General features: G+C 36.2%; 1 protein-coding gene across 2 annotated transcripts in view; it reads left to right on the forward strand.

The window, feature by feature from the left end:
• pex5lb (peroxisomal biogenesis factor 5-like b) overlaps window positions 1-19,461 on the forward strand; it is a 96,488-nt gene that overhangs the window by 65,148 nt on the left and 11,879 nt on the right. For both annotated transcript variants that reach the window (XM_022678649.2, XM_049476591.1), the window contains 5 exons: window positions 4,034-4,121; window positions 5,364-5,450; window positions 13,327-13,446; window positions 18,078-18,221; window positions 18,519-18,589. In XM_022678649.2, coding sequence (XP_022534370.2) covers window positions 4,034-4,121; window positions 5,364-5,450; window positions 13,327-13,446; window positions 18,078-18,221; window positions 18,519-18,589 — 510 coding nt within the window. The remainder of the gene's footprint in view (window positions 1-4,033; window positions 4,122-5,363; window positions 5,451-13,326; window positions 13,447-18,077; window positions 18,222-18,518; window positions 18,590-19,461) is intronic.

Here is a 19,461-nt window from a genome sequence, read left to right on the forward strand (position 1 = left end):
TAATGGTTTATTTAAAATAATAACTTATTTGATGGTAAGGTTAATTGGTCTTGTTGTTTTCTGGTGATACTGACTGGATTTTGTGAAAATAGCGGCTTGTTTTCTGGCAATTTTGACCGTTTTTGTTTACTTAATGACTTTTATTGATTCTGACTAATGTTACTGAAATAATGACTTGGGTTCTACCAACATGACATGATTTTTTTGTTTTTATTGACAGTGTTGACTTATAATTTGATATCTTTGTTGGTGATACTGTCTGTTCTGTTGAAATAACTGCTTTATCTGGTCTTGTTAATTGTTTTTGATATTTTCGGGACATATTATTGAAATATTATTATATTTATGGAGGACATTGACAGTTTTGGTAAAAATAATGGCTTTTTGTCTAAGGCTCAGTGAATAACCATTAAAAGAGTGGTGAAATCAACTGGTATCATGAAATAAAGACTTATTTTCTGGAGATGTTGACTTATAATTTGATATATCTGTTGGTGATGTTGATTCAGTTTATATATTTTTTGAGATATTGTTTGGTTCTGTTGAAATAACTGTTTATTTTTTGTGGTGTTGATTTTGATTTTGATATTTTATGGACATATGGACAAATTATGGCTTATTTTCTAGTGATCAGTGAATAATCACTAAAAGAGTGCTGGAATTAAGTGGTATTTTTGATAAAAAGACTAATTTTCTGGAGATTCTGACTGGTTTTATTGACAGTGTTGACTTATAATCTGATTTATATTTAGTGATGTTGATTAACTTTTATTTTTTGGGGGGATATTGTCTGTTCTGTTGAAATGAACAGCTTATTTTTTTGGTGGTGTTTACTGTTTTTGATATTTATTGGCCATTTTATTGAAACATATTGACTTATCTGTCAATATTTTATTGATGGCGTTGACTAAATTTAACTTCTTTGTTAGTTAATTTGATTAACTTCATATATTTTAGAGAAATTGTCTGGTTCTGTTAAAGTGAACAGATTATTTTATGTTGTTGTTGATTGTTTTTGATATCTTCTGGACATATTGTTGACATATTTACTTTTTTGTTGGTGATGTTGACTGTTTTTGTCAAAATTATGGCTTATTTTCTGGTGGTCAGTAAATAATTACTGAAGGAGAAGTGAAAGCAACTGATATTATTGAAATAATGACTATTTGTCTGGAGATTTTGACTTTTCTTGTCAAAATAATTCACAAAAACCAGCTTCCCAACATTAATTCTAAATCTAACCCCCAGTTTCCCCTTATTCTACCACTTCTACCATTTGGGCGGTGATGAATTTCATAAGAATGGGCAGCACTCAGACTGAGACAGTCTGTAGAGACAGTCTGTAGAAAAACAGTAGCTGTATATAATGATCTGGGTGTAAATGACAGTTCAGCAGCAGCAGCAGTGCAGATCTTACACAAGGTCACATTTACATTCTGCTGCTTTTCCTCAGGCTGAATCTGCAGCTTCTTCATTGTAACATCACTGCCGTATCCCACCGCATCCACAATAGAGGTTAGATCGGGCCCAAAAATTCCGACCCGACCCAACCCGAACCCGTGCACGTTCTGCCCGAGCCCGACCCGACCCGAACCATAAACTGTCATCATGAGCCCGAGCCCGACCCGCCCCGCCCCATAAACTGTCTGTTTTCGGGCTGTTTGAATGAGCGAAATATGATCATAATTATGTTAATTAACACTGTAACATAGAAGCATAGAACTATTATTTAATTCAAATGATTTTTAAGAACAGCTAAACACAGTGCTGCAGGTCAAACGCGGAGTTCACGTGCGAGAGAGAGAGAGAGACACAGAGAGAGAGAGAGAGAGAGAGAGACAGAGAGAGAGAGACACACAGAGAGAGAGAGAGAGAGACACAGAGAGAGAGAGATTTGTGTGTTCTGATGTGAGCTACTCACAGGTAAAGGTTCTCTTTTATCTCCTCGTGCTCATATTTGAGTCCAATACAGAATTCTGCAGCTCCCTCAGTGTTTTCTGTTGTATTTTGCGGCTAGCGCGAGCGCTTACAACTAACACCGCGGACCGCGAGGTGCCGCCGCGCTTGGGCCGAATCCGACTCCCTGCTGATCCGACTCCCCCTTCGCGGACAGAATCGGCACAACACCCCCCGCTGTACAACTGCGGGAGTGAAATCAGCACTTATAAATAAATTAGTTTAGTTTCACTTTCAGTTTTCGTTATTTTATTTAAAAATAAAAATATAATTAAAAAACAGATGCCTACATCTAAGACTATTTTCTGGAGCCCGACCCGACCCGGCCCGAGGAATGTGGTGGGAAATCTCGGCCCGGACCGACCCGAAATCGGGTCGGGCCTCGGGTCAGGTCGGGTTCGGGCAGAGAATCTAAGCTCTAATCCACAAACCTGACCATCTACAGCAGAAAAAACTGCTCCTTAACATTTGAACTAAAAATTATAAATGATTTAAGACAATTTCTAGCTGCCTTTTACTTATTTGTGAAGATTTGAGGCAAAAAAAAGGGCAAATAAAGAGATATTTCTACTTTTTCCTGGCGATGTTAGGTTGTTTTGTTGAAATAAAACTCATTTTCTAGTGATTTTGAAACAAAAACTCCTTATTATTTGTTTTAAATAATTATTAATTTTCTTTTTTTCTGTTGAAATAAAAACTCTTTCTGGTGAGTTTGACTGGTTTTGTTGTAATAATGACTTGTTTTCTGGTAATACTGGTTAGTTTTGTTATATTTTGCAGATTTATTCAATTATTATAAGATGCTGGCTGGTTTCGTTTGTATATAATGACTTATTTTTATGGTAATATGGTGATTTTGGCTGGTTTTTATGGAAATAATGACTTAATTTGTTGAAATATTGGTTAGTTATGTTATATTCTGCAGATAAAATGTATTATTTGTAGATGTGTCTGGTAATATTAGTTGGTTTTGTTGTTTTCTGAAGATATTGGCTGGTTGATGTCAAAAATAGTGACAGATCTATGGAAATAATGACTTAATTTCTGAAAAAAGTGATTAGTTTTGTTATATTGTGCTGATTTATTGAATTATTTGGAGATGCTGACTGGTTTTGTTTTGTATATAATGATTTATTCTGGTAATATTAGTTTTTTCTGAAGATATTGACTGGTTTATGTAAAAAATAGTGCCTTTTTGTTGTTGTTAAGTTGGTTAAGTTAAGTTGTCAAAATAATGACTTATTTTTTGGAAAATAGTAGCTTGTCTTCTTGTGATTTTGTCTGGTTTTGTTGTAATAATTACTTAATTTTTGGAAATATTGGCTAGTTTTGTTATATTCTGCAGATGGATGTTTTTCTTTTTTAGTATTTATAGGAGTTTGACTTGGTTGACCTTGTTTTTTTTTTAAATAATTACGCATTCTTTGGTACAGATGGTTTGATTTGTTATTTTATACTGATGTTAACAGACTTTTGTCAAATTAGTGCCTTATTTCCTGGTGATTTTGACTGGTTTTGTTGGAAATAATGATTTATTTTCTTAAAAGAAATATTGGTAAATATATACTGCAGAGGTAGCATATAATTTAAAGATTATGACTGTTTTTTTGTGTATAATGACTTGTTTTATGGTAATATTTAGTTGATTTAGTTTTTTTCTGAATATATTGACTGGTGGATATATAAAATAGTGCTTTGTTTTTTTAGTAATTTGTCTGGTTTTGCTGTATTGTACATAAAGTCTTATTTTTCTGGTAATATTAGTGGATTTTGTTATTTTCTGGAGATGTTGATTGGTTTTGTAGGAGCATTGACTTTTCGTTGGAGCTCAGTAAAATAAATGTTATATTCTGAATCATTTAAGAGCATTTGTAGTTGTCTGTTAACTTATTTATGAAGCTTTGAAAGACTTTAGTTCCAAGAAAACACCAGATATGGAAATATAAGGTTGTGTGTTCAGACTACAGTGAATTATTACTGATTAAAAATGGTTTTATTGCAAATATATAAATATATTTCAGAGAACTTTGATGCTGAACTTTTTGTTCTGTCTTTTTCTGTCTTTTTACTCTTTCAGGTCAGCGGATTTTAAAAGCAGCCTCTCTAATAAACACGCCCTGGAGCTCAGCATCAGCACCGAGTCTGACCCAGGACCGACCACTCAGGTATCAGCTCTGACTCTTTCAATACCTTCAGAATCAATACTGCTCAAAATACAGTATTACCACATCAATACTGCTAAAAAAAATCTCCGCTTTTAGACTCTTTTGCCCCGTTTTTCTGCACTAGAAATGCGCACTCTCTCCGCTTTTAGACTCTTTGGCCCGTTTTTCTGCACTAGAAATGCGCACTCTCTCCGCTTTTAGACTCTTTGGCCCGTTTTTCTGCACTAGAAATGCGCACTCTCTTCGCTTTTAGACTCTTTGGCCCGTTTTTCTGCACTAGAAATGCGCACTCTCTCCGCTTTTAGACTCTTTGGCCCGTTTTTCTGCACTAGAAATGCGCACTCTCTCCGCTTTTAGACTCTTTGGCCCGTTTTTCTGCACTAGAAATGCGCACCCTCTCCACTTTTAGACTCTTTTGCCCTGTTTTTCTGTGCTAGAAATGAGCACTCTCTCCGCTTTTAGACTCTTTGGCCCGTTTTTCTGCGCTAGAAATGCGCACCCTCTCTGCTTTTAGACTCTTTACCCCGTTTTTCTGCGCTAGAAATGCGCACTCTCTCCGCTTTTAGACTCTTTGGCCCGTTTCTGACACCTAGTGTTCAAACTTTGAATCTCAAATTATAAAAACCTGCTTAACAGCGGGACAACTTTCATTCTATTTCTAAAATACCTCGTAGGCCGCTCCAAAAAAGGAAACGGGCCGCAAATGGCCCGCGGGCCGTAGTTTGGACACCCTTGGTCTAGTGTCTCTTCCATAGAGGCCAGATTTGTGAAGTATACGACTTATAGTTGTCCTGTGGACAGATTCTCCTGATCCACCTGCACTGTGGATCTCTGCAGCTCCTCCAGAGTGACCATGGGCCTCATGGCTGCACCTCTAATCAGTGCACCTCTAATGTGCCTGCCCTTTTTGTTGGTGTAATATGAAAAAATATGGAAAAGTTAAAGGGGGATGAATAGTTTTAAAGGTAAAGTATCTGTTATAGTGTAGAGATGTGTGTATATGAGCTGCAGCTGCTTCCTTTAAGAAAGTTCAGAGCCCCGAACTTTCCTCACTGTCCATTCAGCAAAACACATCTGAGGACAAAGCTAGTGTTACAGGTCGAGACTGCTGACTGACCTTGCGTGTGTTTGTGTGTGTGTGTGTGCGTGTGTGTGCGTGTGTGTGTGCGTGTGTATGTGTGTGTGTGTGTGTGTGTGTGTGTGTGTGTGTGTGTGTGTGTGTTTGACCATCTGTGTGCACAGCGGCCGAGGCTGAGGCTGGGCAGCTCTCTGTTAGGCAGGCAGCACTCTCTGGAGGAGGAGTTTGTGAGAGCCAAGGCAGCAGTGGAGGTGAGACAGACACACGCACACACACACACACATGCACACACACACACTCTCACACACACACTCTCACACACTCAAACACACACACACATTGCTGTTTGATGTAAGGCCACAGAATATGTCTTCCATTTACAGCTCTGTTAAAGTTATCCAAAAGCAGTGTGTAAGACTGGTGGAGGAGAACATGATGCCAAGATGCATGAAAAAAAAACTGTGGTTGAAAACCAGGGTTATTCCACCAAATATGATAAATTATTTCTGAACTCTTAAAAATTTATGAAGAGAGACAGTAATGAGAGAGAAAGAGAAACAGAAATATAGACAGAGAGAGAGAGAGAGAGAGAGAGAGAGAAAGAAAGCAAGAGAGACAGTGAGAAGACAGTGAGAGAGAAAGAGAGGGCAAAAGACAGCGAGGGAGAAAGACAGAGAGAGAGAGAGAGAGATAGAGAAAGAGAGCAGTGTGTAAGACTGGTGGAGGAGAACATGATGCCCATATGCATGAAAAAAACTGTGGTTGAAAACCACCAGGGTTATTCCACCAAATATGATAAATGATTTCTGAACTCTTAAAACGTTATGAAATTTATGAAGAGGTCTGAAAGCTCTGCATCTTTTTTGTTATTTCTATTGTTTTTCTATTGTAGAAACAATAGAGCACAAAAAATAAGAGATACTGAGTGAGAAATGACAGAAAAGAAGGAGAAACAGGAGGACTGACGGTTGGTAAGAGAGACTGTGACAAATGAGAGAGAAAGAGAAACAGAAAGACAGACAGAGAGAAAGAGAGAGAGTGAGAGAAAGCAAGAGAGAGAGAAAGAGAGAGAGAGTGAGAAAGACAGTGAGATAGCAAGAGAGAGAAAGACAGTAAGAGAGAAAGAGAGAGCGAAAGACAGCGAGAGACTTTTTTTGACTTTTAACGACACTTTATTACAACCACTTTATGTTATAATTTCTTAAAAGTCCGTTTTAGGCCATCTCAGCCATTAAAATCATCATTTTAAAAACAGAGGATCAAAACAGCATATGGGTAAAAAAAATAAAAATAAATAACAGTAAATCATTCCTTGCAGTATATTAAAATCATCTAAAACCGAGCACACAAAGACAGGGAGAGAGACAGAGAGCAAAAGACGATGAGAGAGAAAGACAGAGAAAGACAGCAGACTGGTGGAGGAGAACATGATGCCAAGATGCATTAAAAAAACTGTGATTAAAAAACAGGGTTATTCCACCAAATATTGATTTATGAACTCTTAAATCTTAAATGTTTTGTTATTTCAGCCATTTCTCATTTTCTGCAAATAAATGCTCTAAATGACTCTAATATTTTTATGTGGAATTTGGGAGAAATGTTGTCTGTAGTTTATAGAATAAAACAACAATGTTCATTTTACTCAAACATAAACCTATAAATAGCAAAATCAGAGATACTGATTCAGAAACTGAAATGGTCTTTTAATTTTTGTGTAACTTTTCACTGATTTTAAAAGTTTTTTACGATGTGTTCAGTATAAAAGCATAATTAGCCAACTACCACATGCTGATTGAACCGAAAGCTTTAGAAGGAAACTCTGCAATGCTCCAAATCCTCCATTCAGCACATTGTCCTGTTAGTGGTGAAGTGATGTAGAAGCTGCTGTGGCCTCAGCGCTTCAGACTGCGGGAAACAGCTTCAGGGTGAAAAAGCTAAATCAGAGGAAGAGTGTGAGCGCGGGATATCGACCAGATCAGCTCAGCGTCTCGCTATAAATACAGCCTTCCTATAACATCCCGCTCTGCTGCTGCAGCGCTTCCTCATACATGACCCAATCACGGAGCTCCGCTTTAGCTCATTACGCCCTGCTGACATCATCACAAACAGAGTCCTTCAGGTTCTCACTCTCGCTTTCTGGTTATTGCAGCACCTGCGGCTAAAAATACCGCAATTATGCAGAATCTGCTGATCAGAGGAGCTTCTTCACCTTAAGTAACTCGGGGAGATTTAAAACGCTAATGAAAAGTGATGAAAGAAAATTACAGATTCTACAAATAACTTTCTGAAAAGAAATACACATAAATAGATGAGCCAGAACATTAGAACCAACATCATCACTGTTGTTTCTCATAGGCGACGTGTTGGATGTGGGAGGAATGGACAGTAAAATGGACTACGGACAACATTCCTCCCAAATAATGAATAAAATATTATGTCATTTAGAGCATTTATTTGCAGAAAATGAGAAATGACTGAAATAACAAGAAATGATAAAGTTTTAAGAGTTCCGAAATAAGCAATATTTGGTGGAATAAGCTTGGTGGTTTTTAATCACAGTTTTTTTTTCATGCATCTTCATGCATCATGTTCTCCTCCACCAGTCTTACACACTGCTTTTGGATAACTTTATGCTGCTTTACTCCTGGTGCAAAAATAATTCAAGCAGTTCAGTTCAGTTTGGTTTGATGGCTTCTGATCATCCATCTTCCTCTTGATTAACATTATATTCCAGAGGTTATTAATTTGGTAAAATCAAAGAAACTCATCATTATTAACTGCTCTCTTATTTTTTATAGACCTGTATGTGTTATTATGTCATTAAGATTCAGAATATGAAATTGAAAAAAGAACAAAAGCAGGAACAATGAATGAGCAGGTGTTCCAATACTTCTGTCCACACAGTGTATTTGTGTAATGGTCCTCCTGCAGCGTAACAAGTGCAGATAAATGAGTCTGAAGATCCTCCACTATCCCAGCAGGAGACTCTTCATTAGAGAGAGAGAGAGAGAGAGAGAGAACTGGACTGAAGGAAACGCAGCCATCTGTATTCTACTGAAAACACCACCATTTATACACATCCAGTTCATTCCACTCAGAGAGAGAAAAAGAGAGAGAGAGAGATGAAAAAAATAGGAAAGGAAAGGTGAGAAAGAGACATATAGAAACAATAGAGCGCAGAATATAAAAAAGAATGAGTGAGAAATGAGAGAAAATAAGGAGAAACAGGAGGACTGATGGTTGGAAATAGAGACAGTAGAAAATGAGAGAGAAACAGAAACAGAAAGACAGACAAAAAGAAAGAGAGAGAGTAAGAAAGCAAGAGAGAGAAAGACAGACAGAGAAAGACAGTGAGAGAGAAAGAGAGGGAGAAAGACAGAGAGAGAGACACACAGGGAGAAAGATAGAGAGAAAGAGAGATTGAAAGACAGAGAGCAAAAGACGGAGAAAGACAATGAGAGAGAAAGACAGAGAGCAAAAGACGGTGAGAGAGAAAGAGAGAGAGAAAAACAGAGAAAGAGATAGACAGAGAAAAAGACAGGGAGAAAGACAGAGAGAAAGAGAGAGTGAGAGAGCAAGAGAGAGAAAGAGAGTGAAAGACAGTGAGAGAGAAAGGCAGGTAGAGAGACAGAGAGCGAAAGACGGTGAGAGAGAAAGAGAGAGAAAAACAGAGAAAGAGATACACAGAGAGAAAGAAAGGGAGAAAGACAGAGAGAAAGAGAGAGTGAGAGAGAAAGAGAGAAAGAGAGGGATAGAGAGGGCAATAGAGAGAGAGGGATTGAAAAAGGAGAAAGAGAGAGAGAATGAAATATACTGTATAAATAAAAGATAGATAGATAGATAGATAGACAGACAGACAAAGAAAAAGTAAAACGAGGAAGAGTAAGGAAAAGTGATAAAATAAAAAAAGGAAAGGAAAGGTGAGAGAGAGAAGAAGTAAGACAGAAAGAAATGAGAGCACAAAAAACAAGAGATACTGAGTGAGAAATGAGAGAAACGAAAATGAAACAGAAAGAGGAGCAATGGATAGAGAGAGGAGAAAGAGAGAGATACAGAGAGAGAAAATACATAGAGAAAAGAGAAATAGGAATGAGAGAGAGAGGGGAATAAGAGAGTGAGAGAGATAGAAAGAGGAGAAATAGACCGAGAAAGAGAGAAGAAAGTGAGAGAGAGATACAGAGAGAGAGGAGAAAGAGAGAGAGAAGAGAAAAAGAGAGAGAGGAGAAAGAGAGAGAGTGAGAGAGATAGAAAGAGAGCGAGGAGAAATAGAGAGATGCAGAGAGATAGAAAGGGAGAGCAAGAGGGAGGGAGAGCCCTAAAGGATGCTGCGCTCGTCCTCATTCTGCTTTAATGCAGATCTGCCGGAGTCCGACTGTGTGTTCATAAATCTTAAACGAGTGTGTGTGTGTGTGTGTGTGTGTGTGTGTGTGTGTGTGTGTGTGTGTGTGTGTGTGTGTGTGTGTGTGTGTGATTTAGAAGCAATTTGAGGCAAAAACACACTTTCTGGCTCTGAAGGGAGTTTAAAGAGATGCTGAATACACACACTTTCTTCCTCTCTCTCTCTCTGGTAATGTGATGTGTGTGTGTGTGTGTGTGTGTGTGTGTGTGTGTGTGTGTGTGTGTGTGTGTGTTGGGGGTCAGCTGCTGTGCTGGTGTGATAGTGTCAAGCGCAGGTGACAGATGAGCAGATCTCAGTGAGGAGAGAAGATTAGCCTCAATTTCTGGACAAAACGCTGACATATATACACTGTATGTCTAATATATATATATATATATATATATATATATATATATATATATATATATATATATATATATATATATATATATATATATCTGAAAAAAAAGCACTTCAGTTTCTGAATCAGTTTCTCTGATTTTGCTATTTATAGGTTTATGTTTGAGTAAAATGAACATTGTTGTTTTATTCTTTAAACTACAGACAACATTTCTCCCAAATTCCAAATAAAAATATCTTCATTTAGAGCATTTATTTACAGAAAATGAGAAATGACTGAAATAACAAAATGACCCAGAGCTTTCAGACCTCAAATAATGCAAAGAAAACAAGTTCATATTATAAAGTTTTAAGAGTTCAGAAATCAATATTTGGTAGAATAACCCTGGTGGTTTTTAATCACAGTTTTTTCATGCTATCTTGGCATCATGTTCTCCTCCACCAGTCTTACACACTGCTTTTGGATAACTTTATGCTGCTTTACTCCTGGTGCAAAAATTCAAGCAGTTCAGTTTGGTGGTTTGATGGTTTGTGATCATCCATCTTCCTCTTGATTATATTCCAGAGGATTTCAAAATTTCGGATTATCAAACAAACTTTAATATCAAACAAATATAACCTGAGTAAATATAAAAAGCACTTTTTTAAATGATGATTTCATGTATTAAGGGAAAAAAATGAAAATAATTATTTAATTTATGTCGCCCATAAATTAACTGTGATTAATCACACTTTTCAGAAAGTTACATTTCATTACTAACCACAACCAAACCTGATTACTGTCAGACCTGTAGAATCAAGAAATCACTTAAATAGAACCTGTCTGACAACATGAAGCAGATAAAAGATCTCATAAAGCAGCATATTATTATTATTACACCCCCATCTGAAGAAATTAAATGAAAAAACAGATGAGAAAACAAAGTCATTGATCATCTATCAGTCTGGTTATAAAAGGTTATAAAGTCATTTCTAAAGCTTTGGGACTCCAGAGAACCACAGTGATTCACTATTATTCACTAATGGAGAAAACGCAAATGGAACACTGGTGAACCTTCCCAGGAGTGACCGGCCGACCGAACAAAATTACTCCAAAAGGGCATGAAGAACTCATCCAGGAGATCCCAAAAGAACCCAGAACAACATTTAAAGAACTGCAGGATCTCTGCAGTTTCTTTTAAGTTCTTTTATATATATATATATATATATATATATATATATATATATATATATATATATATATATATGAAAATATTTGTATGACACATAGATATCACATATAGATAGAGAACATATTCTAACCTTTTTACATATATATATATATATATATATTATACACTCTATATTATCTAGTCTCTATGAGACATTATGAGGCTATTATTACATAAAGACATTTCCATATGTTTTTATGTTTTATATACTGTATATACATATCTATATGATCAAATTCATCTAGTATTATTACATGTATATTTTTTATATATTTTTGAATGCGCTGTACACTGTATATGATGCATTTAATGCATAAAGAACATATACAGCATAAGGCCTCGTGTCTTAACAGGATATAAAAACAAGAATGTGTGTGTTCTCTATTGGAGCTCATAGCTGATTTCACTTACAGTCATTCACTGACTATAGAGAGCCCCCCCCCCCCCCCCCACACAGAGAGGTATTATCATTACAACTGACCCTGCAGGACTGCACATGTCAGTGTGTGTGTGTGTGTGTGTGTGTGTGTGTAGCGTCTCCTACAATAGAAGAACAAATTGGATTTATATAATAGAATAATGGAACTATATTGTTTCCTCTTTCCCGTCTCACATTATGATTAATAATGACAATTACACACATTTATTAAAGGCAATTACACACAATACAATAGCCACACACACACACACACACACACACATTTTGGGCATTTTAAAAGCTGAAAACACTAATGGCTCTTTACACTATTTTCCCAAAGTGTTTCCATGCAAGACTTTTCCAAAATAACATTTATCACTTTTGGATTAAACAGGAATTTTGAGGAATCTCACAATTTCTAATTATTATTGCGTCTGTATTTTCACAGTTAATTTTCCTTTCTTAGCATCTTAATCTCTATTTTTTTTCCCAATTTTCCTGTAAATTTACAGTTATTTATCATTTCTAAGCATCTTTCTGTCATTTTTGCTATTTCTTGAGATTGTTGCTGTATTGTTTACAGTAATTTTTATTTCTAGACATCTTCATAACACTTGTTTTTTTTCATATTTATATTATTTTTAGAGTATATTTTTATTTCATTTTTATTTTTCTGCTGTTGTTCTCCTTTTTCTGCTGTTGTCCGTTTACAGTTTTTTTTATTTTTGAGCATCTTTATCTCCTTTTTTCTCAATTTTACTGTATATTTACTGTAATGTCTAATTTCTAAGCACTTTCTTGACATTTTTTCTATTTTTCCCCGTTTTCCTCCATTTTTACTTGACTTTCATGGTCAATTTTAATTTTGGAGCATCTTCATCATGTCTGTGTTTGCTTTTTGCTGTTTGTCTCCATTTATACAATATCAGTTAATTTCGATTTCTGAGCATTTTTATCTATTTTTTCTTGATTTAACAGTACATTTAGGGTTATTTCTAATTTCTAAGCAGGTTTTTTTTATCATTTTATTTAACATTTATAGTTAATTTTAATTTCGGAGCATCTTCTTAATATTTTTGCTAGCTTTTTCCTGTTTATCTCAATTTTAACAATATTTTATAGTTCTTTCTCATTTCTCATCTCATTTCATAACAGTTCTACCTTACATATACTTAAGATCATAACACACTGTATTTTTACAGTTAATTCTAATTTCTGGGCATCTTTCTCTCCTTTTTCTTAATTTAACTGTTATTTTTAATTGATTTCTGTCTTTTTCTGTCTTTTTTGCTCGTTTTTTTTAAAGTTTTTCTCCATTTTTAAGTAACTTTTATTGTTAATTTTAATTTCAGAGCAGCTTCCTAATATTTTTGCTTGCTTTTTCCTGTTTATCTTAATGTTTTACAATTATTTCTCATTTCTAAGCATCTTCCTAATATTTGTGCTTTTGTTTTTTCCATGCTTGTCTCAATTTTTACATTATTTTTACAGTTAATTCTGATTTCTGAGCATCTTTATATCATTTTTTTCTTGATTTTACAGATTTTACATTCTAATTATCATTCTAAACATATTCCTGTCATTTTTGCTTGTTTTTTTTACTATTTTCACCATAGTTTTATACTTAATTATCATTTCTGAGAGCGTTAATAACACTCATGTTTGTTTTTTACCATTTCTGCTGTATTTTAGCAGTTAATAATCATTGCTGAGGATCTTTATAACCCCTCTGCTTGTTTGTTTTGCTGGTGTTTCTGCAGTCAGACACTGAGTTCTGGGATAAGATGCAGGCGGAGTGGGAGGAGCTTGCTCGGCGGAACTGGCTGGAGGACGGAGAGAGCGAGGGCCTGATTCCTCTCAACATTTCACCCAATGAGACGGTACGAGATCTCAGGATGCTCCGGTATCACTTCCTTATCACTGCCACCTAATGAGCAGAGCTGTGTGAAGAAGTGTGCAGAATCGTCCAATGGGGAGGTAGCATAGAACCATCCAATCAGAAGGAGCTGTTCATTTGCGTAATTTTGCGTAATTTGTAAGTGTTGTTTTTCGGGTACGCGGCTGATACAGTGTTGCGTCGGTAGATTATCACTTCAAAGCTTGGAGACTCCAGATGCCAGATAATGCCTCCTTTCATCTAAAATTCCCTCTCATCTGCCCGCATTGTGTGCGTCGCAGCAGATGGCGGGAAGACACTGGGGCGCGGGAGCGGCCAAGACAAAGCAGCCGTAAAAACCATGCAGGCTGGAGGCTAGTCGTCGCAATTAAGCATAAAAATTCATTCTTGCAGCTCCGATTAAAACAGCATCAACTGCACTGAAAAAAACAATGAGTAAAATTTACTTAAAAAAAAAAAGTTTCGCAACTATCTGCATTTGCTTTTTTTTAAAATAAATTTAATTTCAGATCATTTTTAAGTAACTTCAACTCGGTTTCAAGACTTAAATGTTACACAGAGTAAATAAGTGAACTGAACTTCAGTCAATCCTTTCTTTTAGTAAAATTTTCATAATTTATGCATACAATATTACAATTACTTCATTTATACAATATTACTCAAAGTACTAAAAAGTCTCACTGTCTCAACACATGGTGAAATGTAGTACATTATTTTTAGTATACTAGTATAAAGAATGTATTACATGTCATCCATGTGTTGAGACAGTGTAATATGTGTGTTTTAACTAAAAATATTTAAATTTCAGGAATTATAATATATTATGTATAATAAATTATTTTAATAAAGCAATTGTAATTAGGAAATATTGTATGCAGAAATGAAATAAAGTTTACTAAAAGAAAGGATTGATTCAGCAAAAATAAAGTAAAGTTTACTAAAAGAAAGGATTGATTCAATAAAATAATTGAAGTAAAGTTTACTAAAAGAAAGGATTGATTCAGGAAAAATAAATTAAATAAAGTTTACTAAAAGAAAGGATTGATTCAGTAAAAATAAAGTAAAGTTTACTAAAAGAAAGGATTGATTCAGTAAAAATAATTTAAGTAAAGTTTACTAAAAGAAAGGATTGATTCAGTAAAAATAAATGAAGTAAAGTTTACTAAAAGAAAGGATTGACTGAAGTTCAGTTCACTTATTTACTCTGTGGAACATTTAAGTCTTGAAACCGAGTTGAAGTTACTTAAATTTATCTGAAATTAAATTTACTTTAAAAAAAGCAAATGCAGAAAGTTGCGAAAATTTTTGAAGTAAATTTTACTCATCATTTTTTTTCAGTGTGGGTTTGATTGTAGTGATATTTCTCCAAGTTCTCTCAGAGTTTGATCTGAAGCATAGGCATAGCCTGAGTCCCCTTAAAACCTGTCCCAGCGCCACTAAAAGTAAAACTCTGATAAGTTAAAAATGAATCTACTTTCTCTAACGCTCATGCTCACAATTAAACAGCACTATTCTACACTGTAGGCCTGGATACGTTGAATTTACTTAAAAAATGGAGGAAATCAGATGCCTTAAAAATCTAAAAAAAAAAATTTAATGAAACATTTTTAGAATTTAGAATTAGAATTTTTAGAATTAGAATTTAGATTATTTTTTAAATATTTAATTTTAGACTAATGTATAATATTATATGTTTGCAAATTAAGAAGTAAAACATGATAAAGAGTACTAACCTTTTTGAATAGCCCACCTCCACTCTCCTACAGCACGGTGCTGATTGGTTAGGCTGAATATATATTTTTATTAGTTAAATAACACATTTAATGTTTTAATGAGTTATTTAATAATAATGTATAAAATATCCAGCTATTTAAAAGTCCTTGTCCTCTGTTATTTTACACTGACGGAGCTGTGAGTCGCTGTAGTTCTCAGTCTCTTCCACTGTGTTATAATATCACTGACAGTTGGCTGTGGAACATTTAGTAGTGAGTAGTAGTGAAATTTCACGACTGGTTTTATTGCACAGATGATGCATCCTATTCACTAAGAGCATTTTTACTCGTGTAGTTGTGTTATAGTCTATATGGTTACTTGCGCGTTGGAGCGTTTCTGCCTCTGTTTGGTTTGTTTTCACACAGGCATAAACCTAAACGCACCAAAATGCCATGCACCAATAAACCACACGAGCCAATCACGTCTCCTCTGATTGGAAGATTTTGTTTTCCAGCGCGTCTATCTGTATAAAGACTGGACCTGTTTTGACACAGAACGCTGAGATTTTACACACTGTGTTTTAAATGGGCTGCAGGCAGTGAACGCTGCACAAACAGTGCGTGTAAACAGCATGGAGCAGCAGAGACAGCATTTATATATAGCTGTGGTAACTAATTAGCATTATATGGCCAATATATCAGATTAAACTGCACTTTATCAGCAGTTTAGCTCAAATAAAAGGAGTATATTTGCCCCTATTGAGCATCTGTGGGGCATCCTGAGAGCATCCATTCTTTTACTAGTTTGTTCCCCAGTGGAACAAACTACCTTCTACTACCAGATCAGGAGAATCTCTCACTATCTTTAATAAACTCCTGAAGACAGAGCTCTTCAAAGAGCTCTTACTCTCCTAACACCTCTAACTAACTACCTTCAACTACCAGATCAGGAGAATCTCTCACTATCTTTAATAAACTCCTGAAGACTGAGCTCTTCAAAGAGCACCTACTCTCCTAACACCTCTAACTAACTACCTTCAACTACCAGATCAGGAGAATCTCTCACTATCTTTAATAAACTCCTGAAGACAGAGCTCTTCAAAGAGCTCTAACTCTCCTAACACCTCTAACTAACTACCTTCTACTACCAGATCAGGAGAATCTCTCACTATCTTTAATAAACTCCTGAAGACAGAGCTCTTCAAAGAGCACTTACTCTCCTAACATCTCTAACTAACTACCTTCCACTACCAGATCAGGAGAATCTCTCACTATCTTTAATAAACTCCTGAAGACAGAGCTCTTCAAAGAGCACTTACTCTCCTAACACCTCTAACACACTAACTACTTCTAACCCCATTTCCTTCTTCCCCTCCTTCACTTCTCTATCCCTTTATTTCCCTTCGACCTCTTTTAAGCCCTATCTAAAAATGGGTTATCTTAACTCCTATTTACTTTTGTACTTCATTATTGTAAGTCGCTTTGGACAAAAGCGTCTGCCAAATGTAATGTAATGTAATGTTTGTAGAAGAAGCAGTCCCAGCATGCCTAGCTGCTGCTTTTATTATATACCTGTTGATATGGAAGTGATTGAAACACCTGAGTTCATTAATTTGGATAGGAGAGAGAATACTTTTGGCAATATAGTGCATATAATAAATATAAATATAGTGCATATATAAAATCTGGGCTGTCAGTGTGCTGTAGGCTGCGCTGGCTCTGATTCGCTGCTGGTCCCGGTGTGTTAAGGCATATGGCTTTTGGGCCGGTTCCTCTGAGGTGTTAGTTCCTGTGCCCTTCTCGGCTCGGCATGCTCTCTCTGAGCCTGATTCCACTTTCCCTGCAATATTAAAGAGCCCAGCACGATCCAATTATCAGCATACTGCCATCCACCGCTCCACAGCTATTAAAAGATTAAAAACTCACCCTGCACTTAAGCTCAGAGTGCTGCAAAACAATATTATAATGAAGATTATAGAAAAATCTAAGAGTCCTAAGTGCTTTAATTATTAAAAATTAAAACTATTAACAGTCTGTAGTCATATGATCTCCAAAGATGAGAGAAAAATTATGCATGCTTGCTATACTTTTTGGAATAGAATTTTTTTTATAAATGCATATATAACATTGATACATAATATAACACTATTACAAGATGAACTGACCAAAGAAATTGTCCAAAGTATCAATTTAACATACAGCTCTGGAAACAATTAAGCGATCACTTCAGTTTCTGAATCAGTTTGTCTGATTTTGCTATTTATAGGTTTGTGTTTGAATAAAATGAACATTGTTGTTTTATTCTATAAACTACAGACAACATTTCTCCCAAATTCCAAACAAAAATATTGTCATTTAGACAATGCAAAGAAAACAAGTTCATATTCATAAAGTTTTAAATCAGAAATCAATCAGAAATCAATATTTAGTGGGATAATCCTAGTTTTTAATCAGTTTTTATGCATCTTGGCATCATGTTCTCCTCCACCAGTCTTACACACTGCTTTTGGATAAAACTTTATGTCTTTACTCCTGGTGCAAAAATTCAAGCAGTTCAAGCAATTCAAGCTGTTTAGGAGAAAATTAGCAGCTCGGCATCCGTCTTGTAGTCCTTTTGGGGGTCTGGGGTCAACACCAATTAAGCGTATTACCAACATATAGTGGTGTCTGCTTGCTATTGTGTTCTATACCTGGCAATCCCACATACAGCTCAAAATGTTTTGTGATGGATAAAGTGAGCTAAGCATTGCAAAAGTTTTGGAACCCTGCTCTAGATGGTAGCATTAGCATTGGCTACAATGTCTTTAGACTTATGTGTGGAAAAAAAAACACCAGGGTGGCCAATTCAACGTACAATATAATCAGATTTATTCAAATGAATTCTCGTTGTTATCGATTGTAGGGTTACTTCTTCCACACGGACAACCCCTACAAAGAATGGCCCAACGCCTTCGAGGAGGGGGTTCAGAAATGCCGGGAGGGGGACCTGAACAGCGCAGTGCTGCTGCTGGAGGCGGCCATCCTGCAGGACCCTCAGGACTCGGAGGTGTGTGTGTGTGATTGTGTTAACTGCAGCTGCTATCGGTTCAGTGTGTGTAATAACGTGGCAGTTGTCCAATTCCCCGAACCCTATCAATCACTTTTATCTCCTCGCCTCAGTTTCGCTGCCAGTGCTGTAAATCAGTACATCTGCTGCCGCTTTAATCGCTAAGCCTCTCCCCGGCTCCTCCTCGCCACCTCATACCCGCATCCGCCCGCCATTCTACACTTTATTCCCCTTAATGCACCGGCACGCTGGCACAGCGGCACGGCCTGACTGATCTGTCTCTGTCTCTTTCTAAAGGCTTGGCAGGTGCTGGGGACCACCCAGGCCGAGAACGAGAACGAGCAAGCCGCCATCGTCTGTCTACAGAGGTAACATATCACTTAATCACCGGCCACTTTATCGGAAACACCTAACTTTTACCTCCATACAGTGGCCACTTTATCAGAAACACTTACAATTTACCTCTACACCGTAGCCTCTTTATTGGAAACACCTACAATGTACTTCCACACTGTGGACACTTTATCAGAAACACCTCTTTTTATACCTTATGTAAAGTACAGTAGGCCACTTTATCAGAAACATCTTTTTTTATACTTTACATTAAGTACAGTAGGCCACTATCAGAAACACCTCTTTTTATACTTTATATAAAGTACAGTAGGCCACTTTATCAGAAACATCTTTTTTTATACTTTACATTAAGTACAGTAGGCCACTATCAAAAACACCTCTTTTTATACTTTATATAAAGTACAGTAGGCCACTTTATCAGAAACATCAACTTTTACCTTGACTCAGTGGCCACTTTATTAGAAACATTTACGATCTACTTCCACACTGTGGCCACTTTATCAGAAACACCTCTTTTTATACCTTATATAAAGTACAGTTGGCCACTTTATCAGAAACACCTACAATCTACTTTCACACAGTGGCCACTTTATCAGAAACACCTCTTTTTATACTTTATGTAAAGTACAGTAGGCCACTTTATCAGAAACACCTAAATTTTACCTTGACTCAGTGGCCACTTTATTTGAAATATCTACAATCTACTTCCACTAAGTGGCCACTTTATCAGGAACACCTCTTTTTATAATTTATATAAAGGACAAGTGGCCACTTTATCCGAAACACCTACAGTCTACTTCCACACTGTGGCCACTTTATCAGAAACACCTACAATCTACTCCCACACTGTGGCCACTTTATTGGAAACACCTACAGTCTACTTAAA

Source organism: Astyanax mexicanus, chromosome 4 (genome assembly GCF_023375975.1).
Source record: "Astyanax mexicanus isolate ESR-SI-001 chromosome 4, AstMex3_surface, whole genome shotgun sequence".
Classification (NCBI taxonomy): Eukaryota; Metazoa; Chordata; class Actinopteri; order Characiformes; family Acestrorhamphidae; genus Astyanax; species Astyanax mexicanus.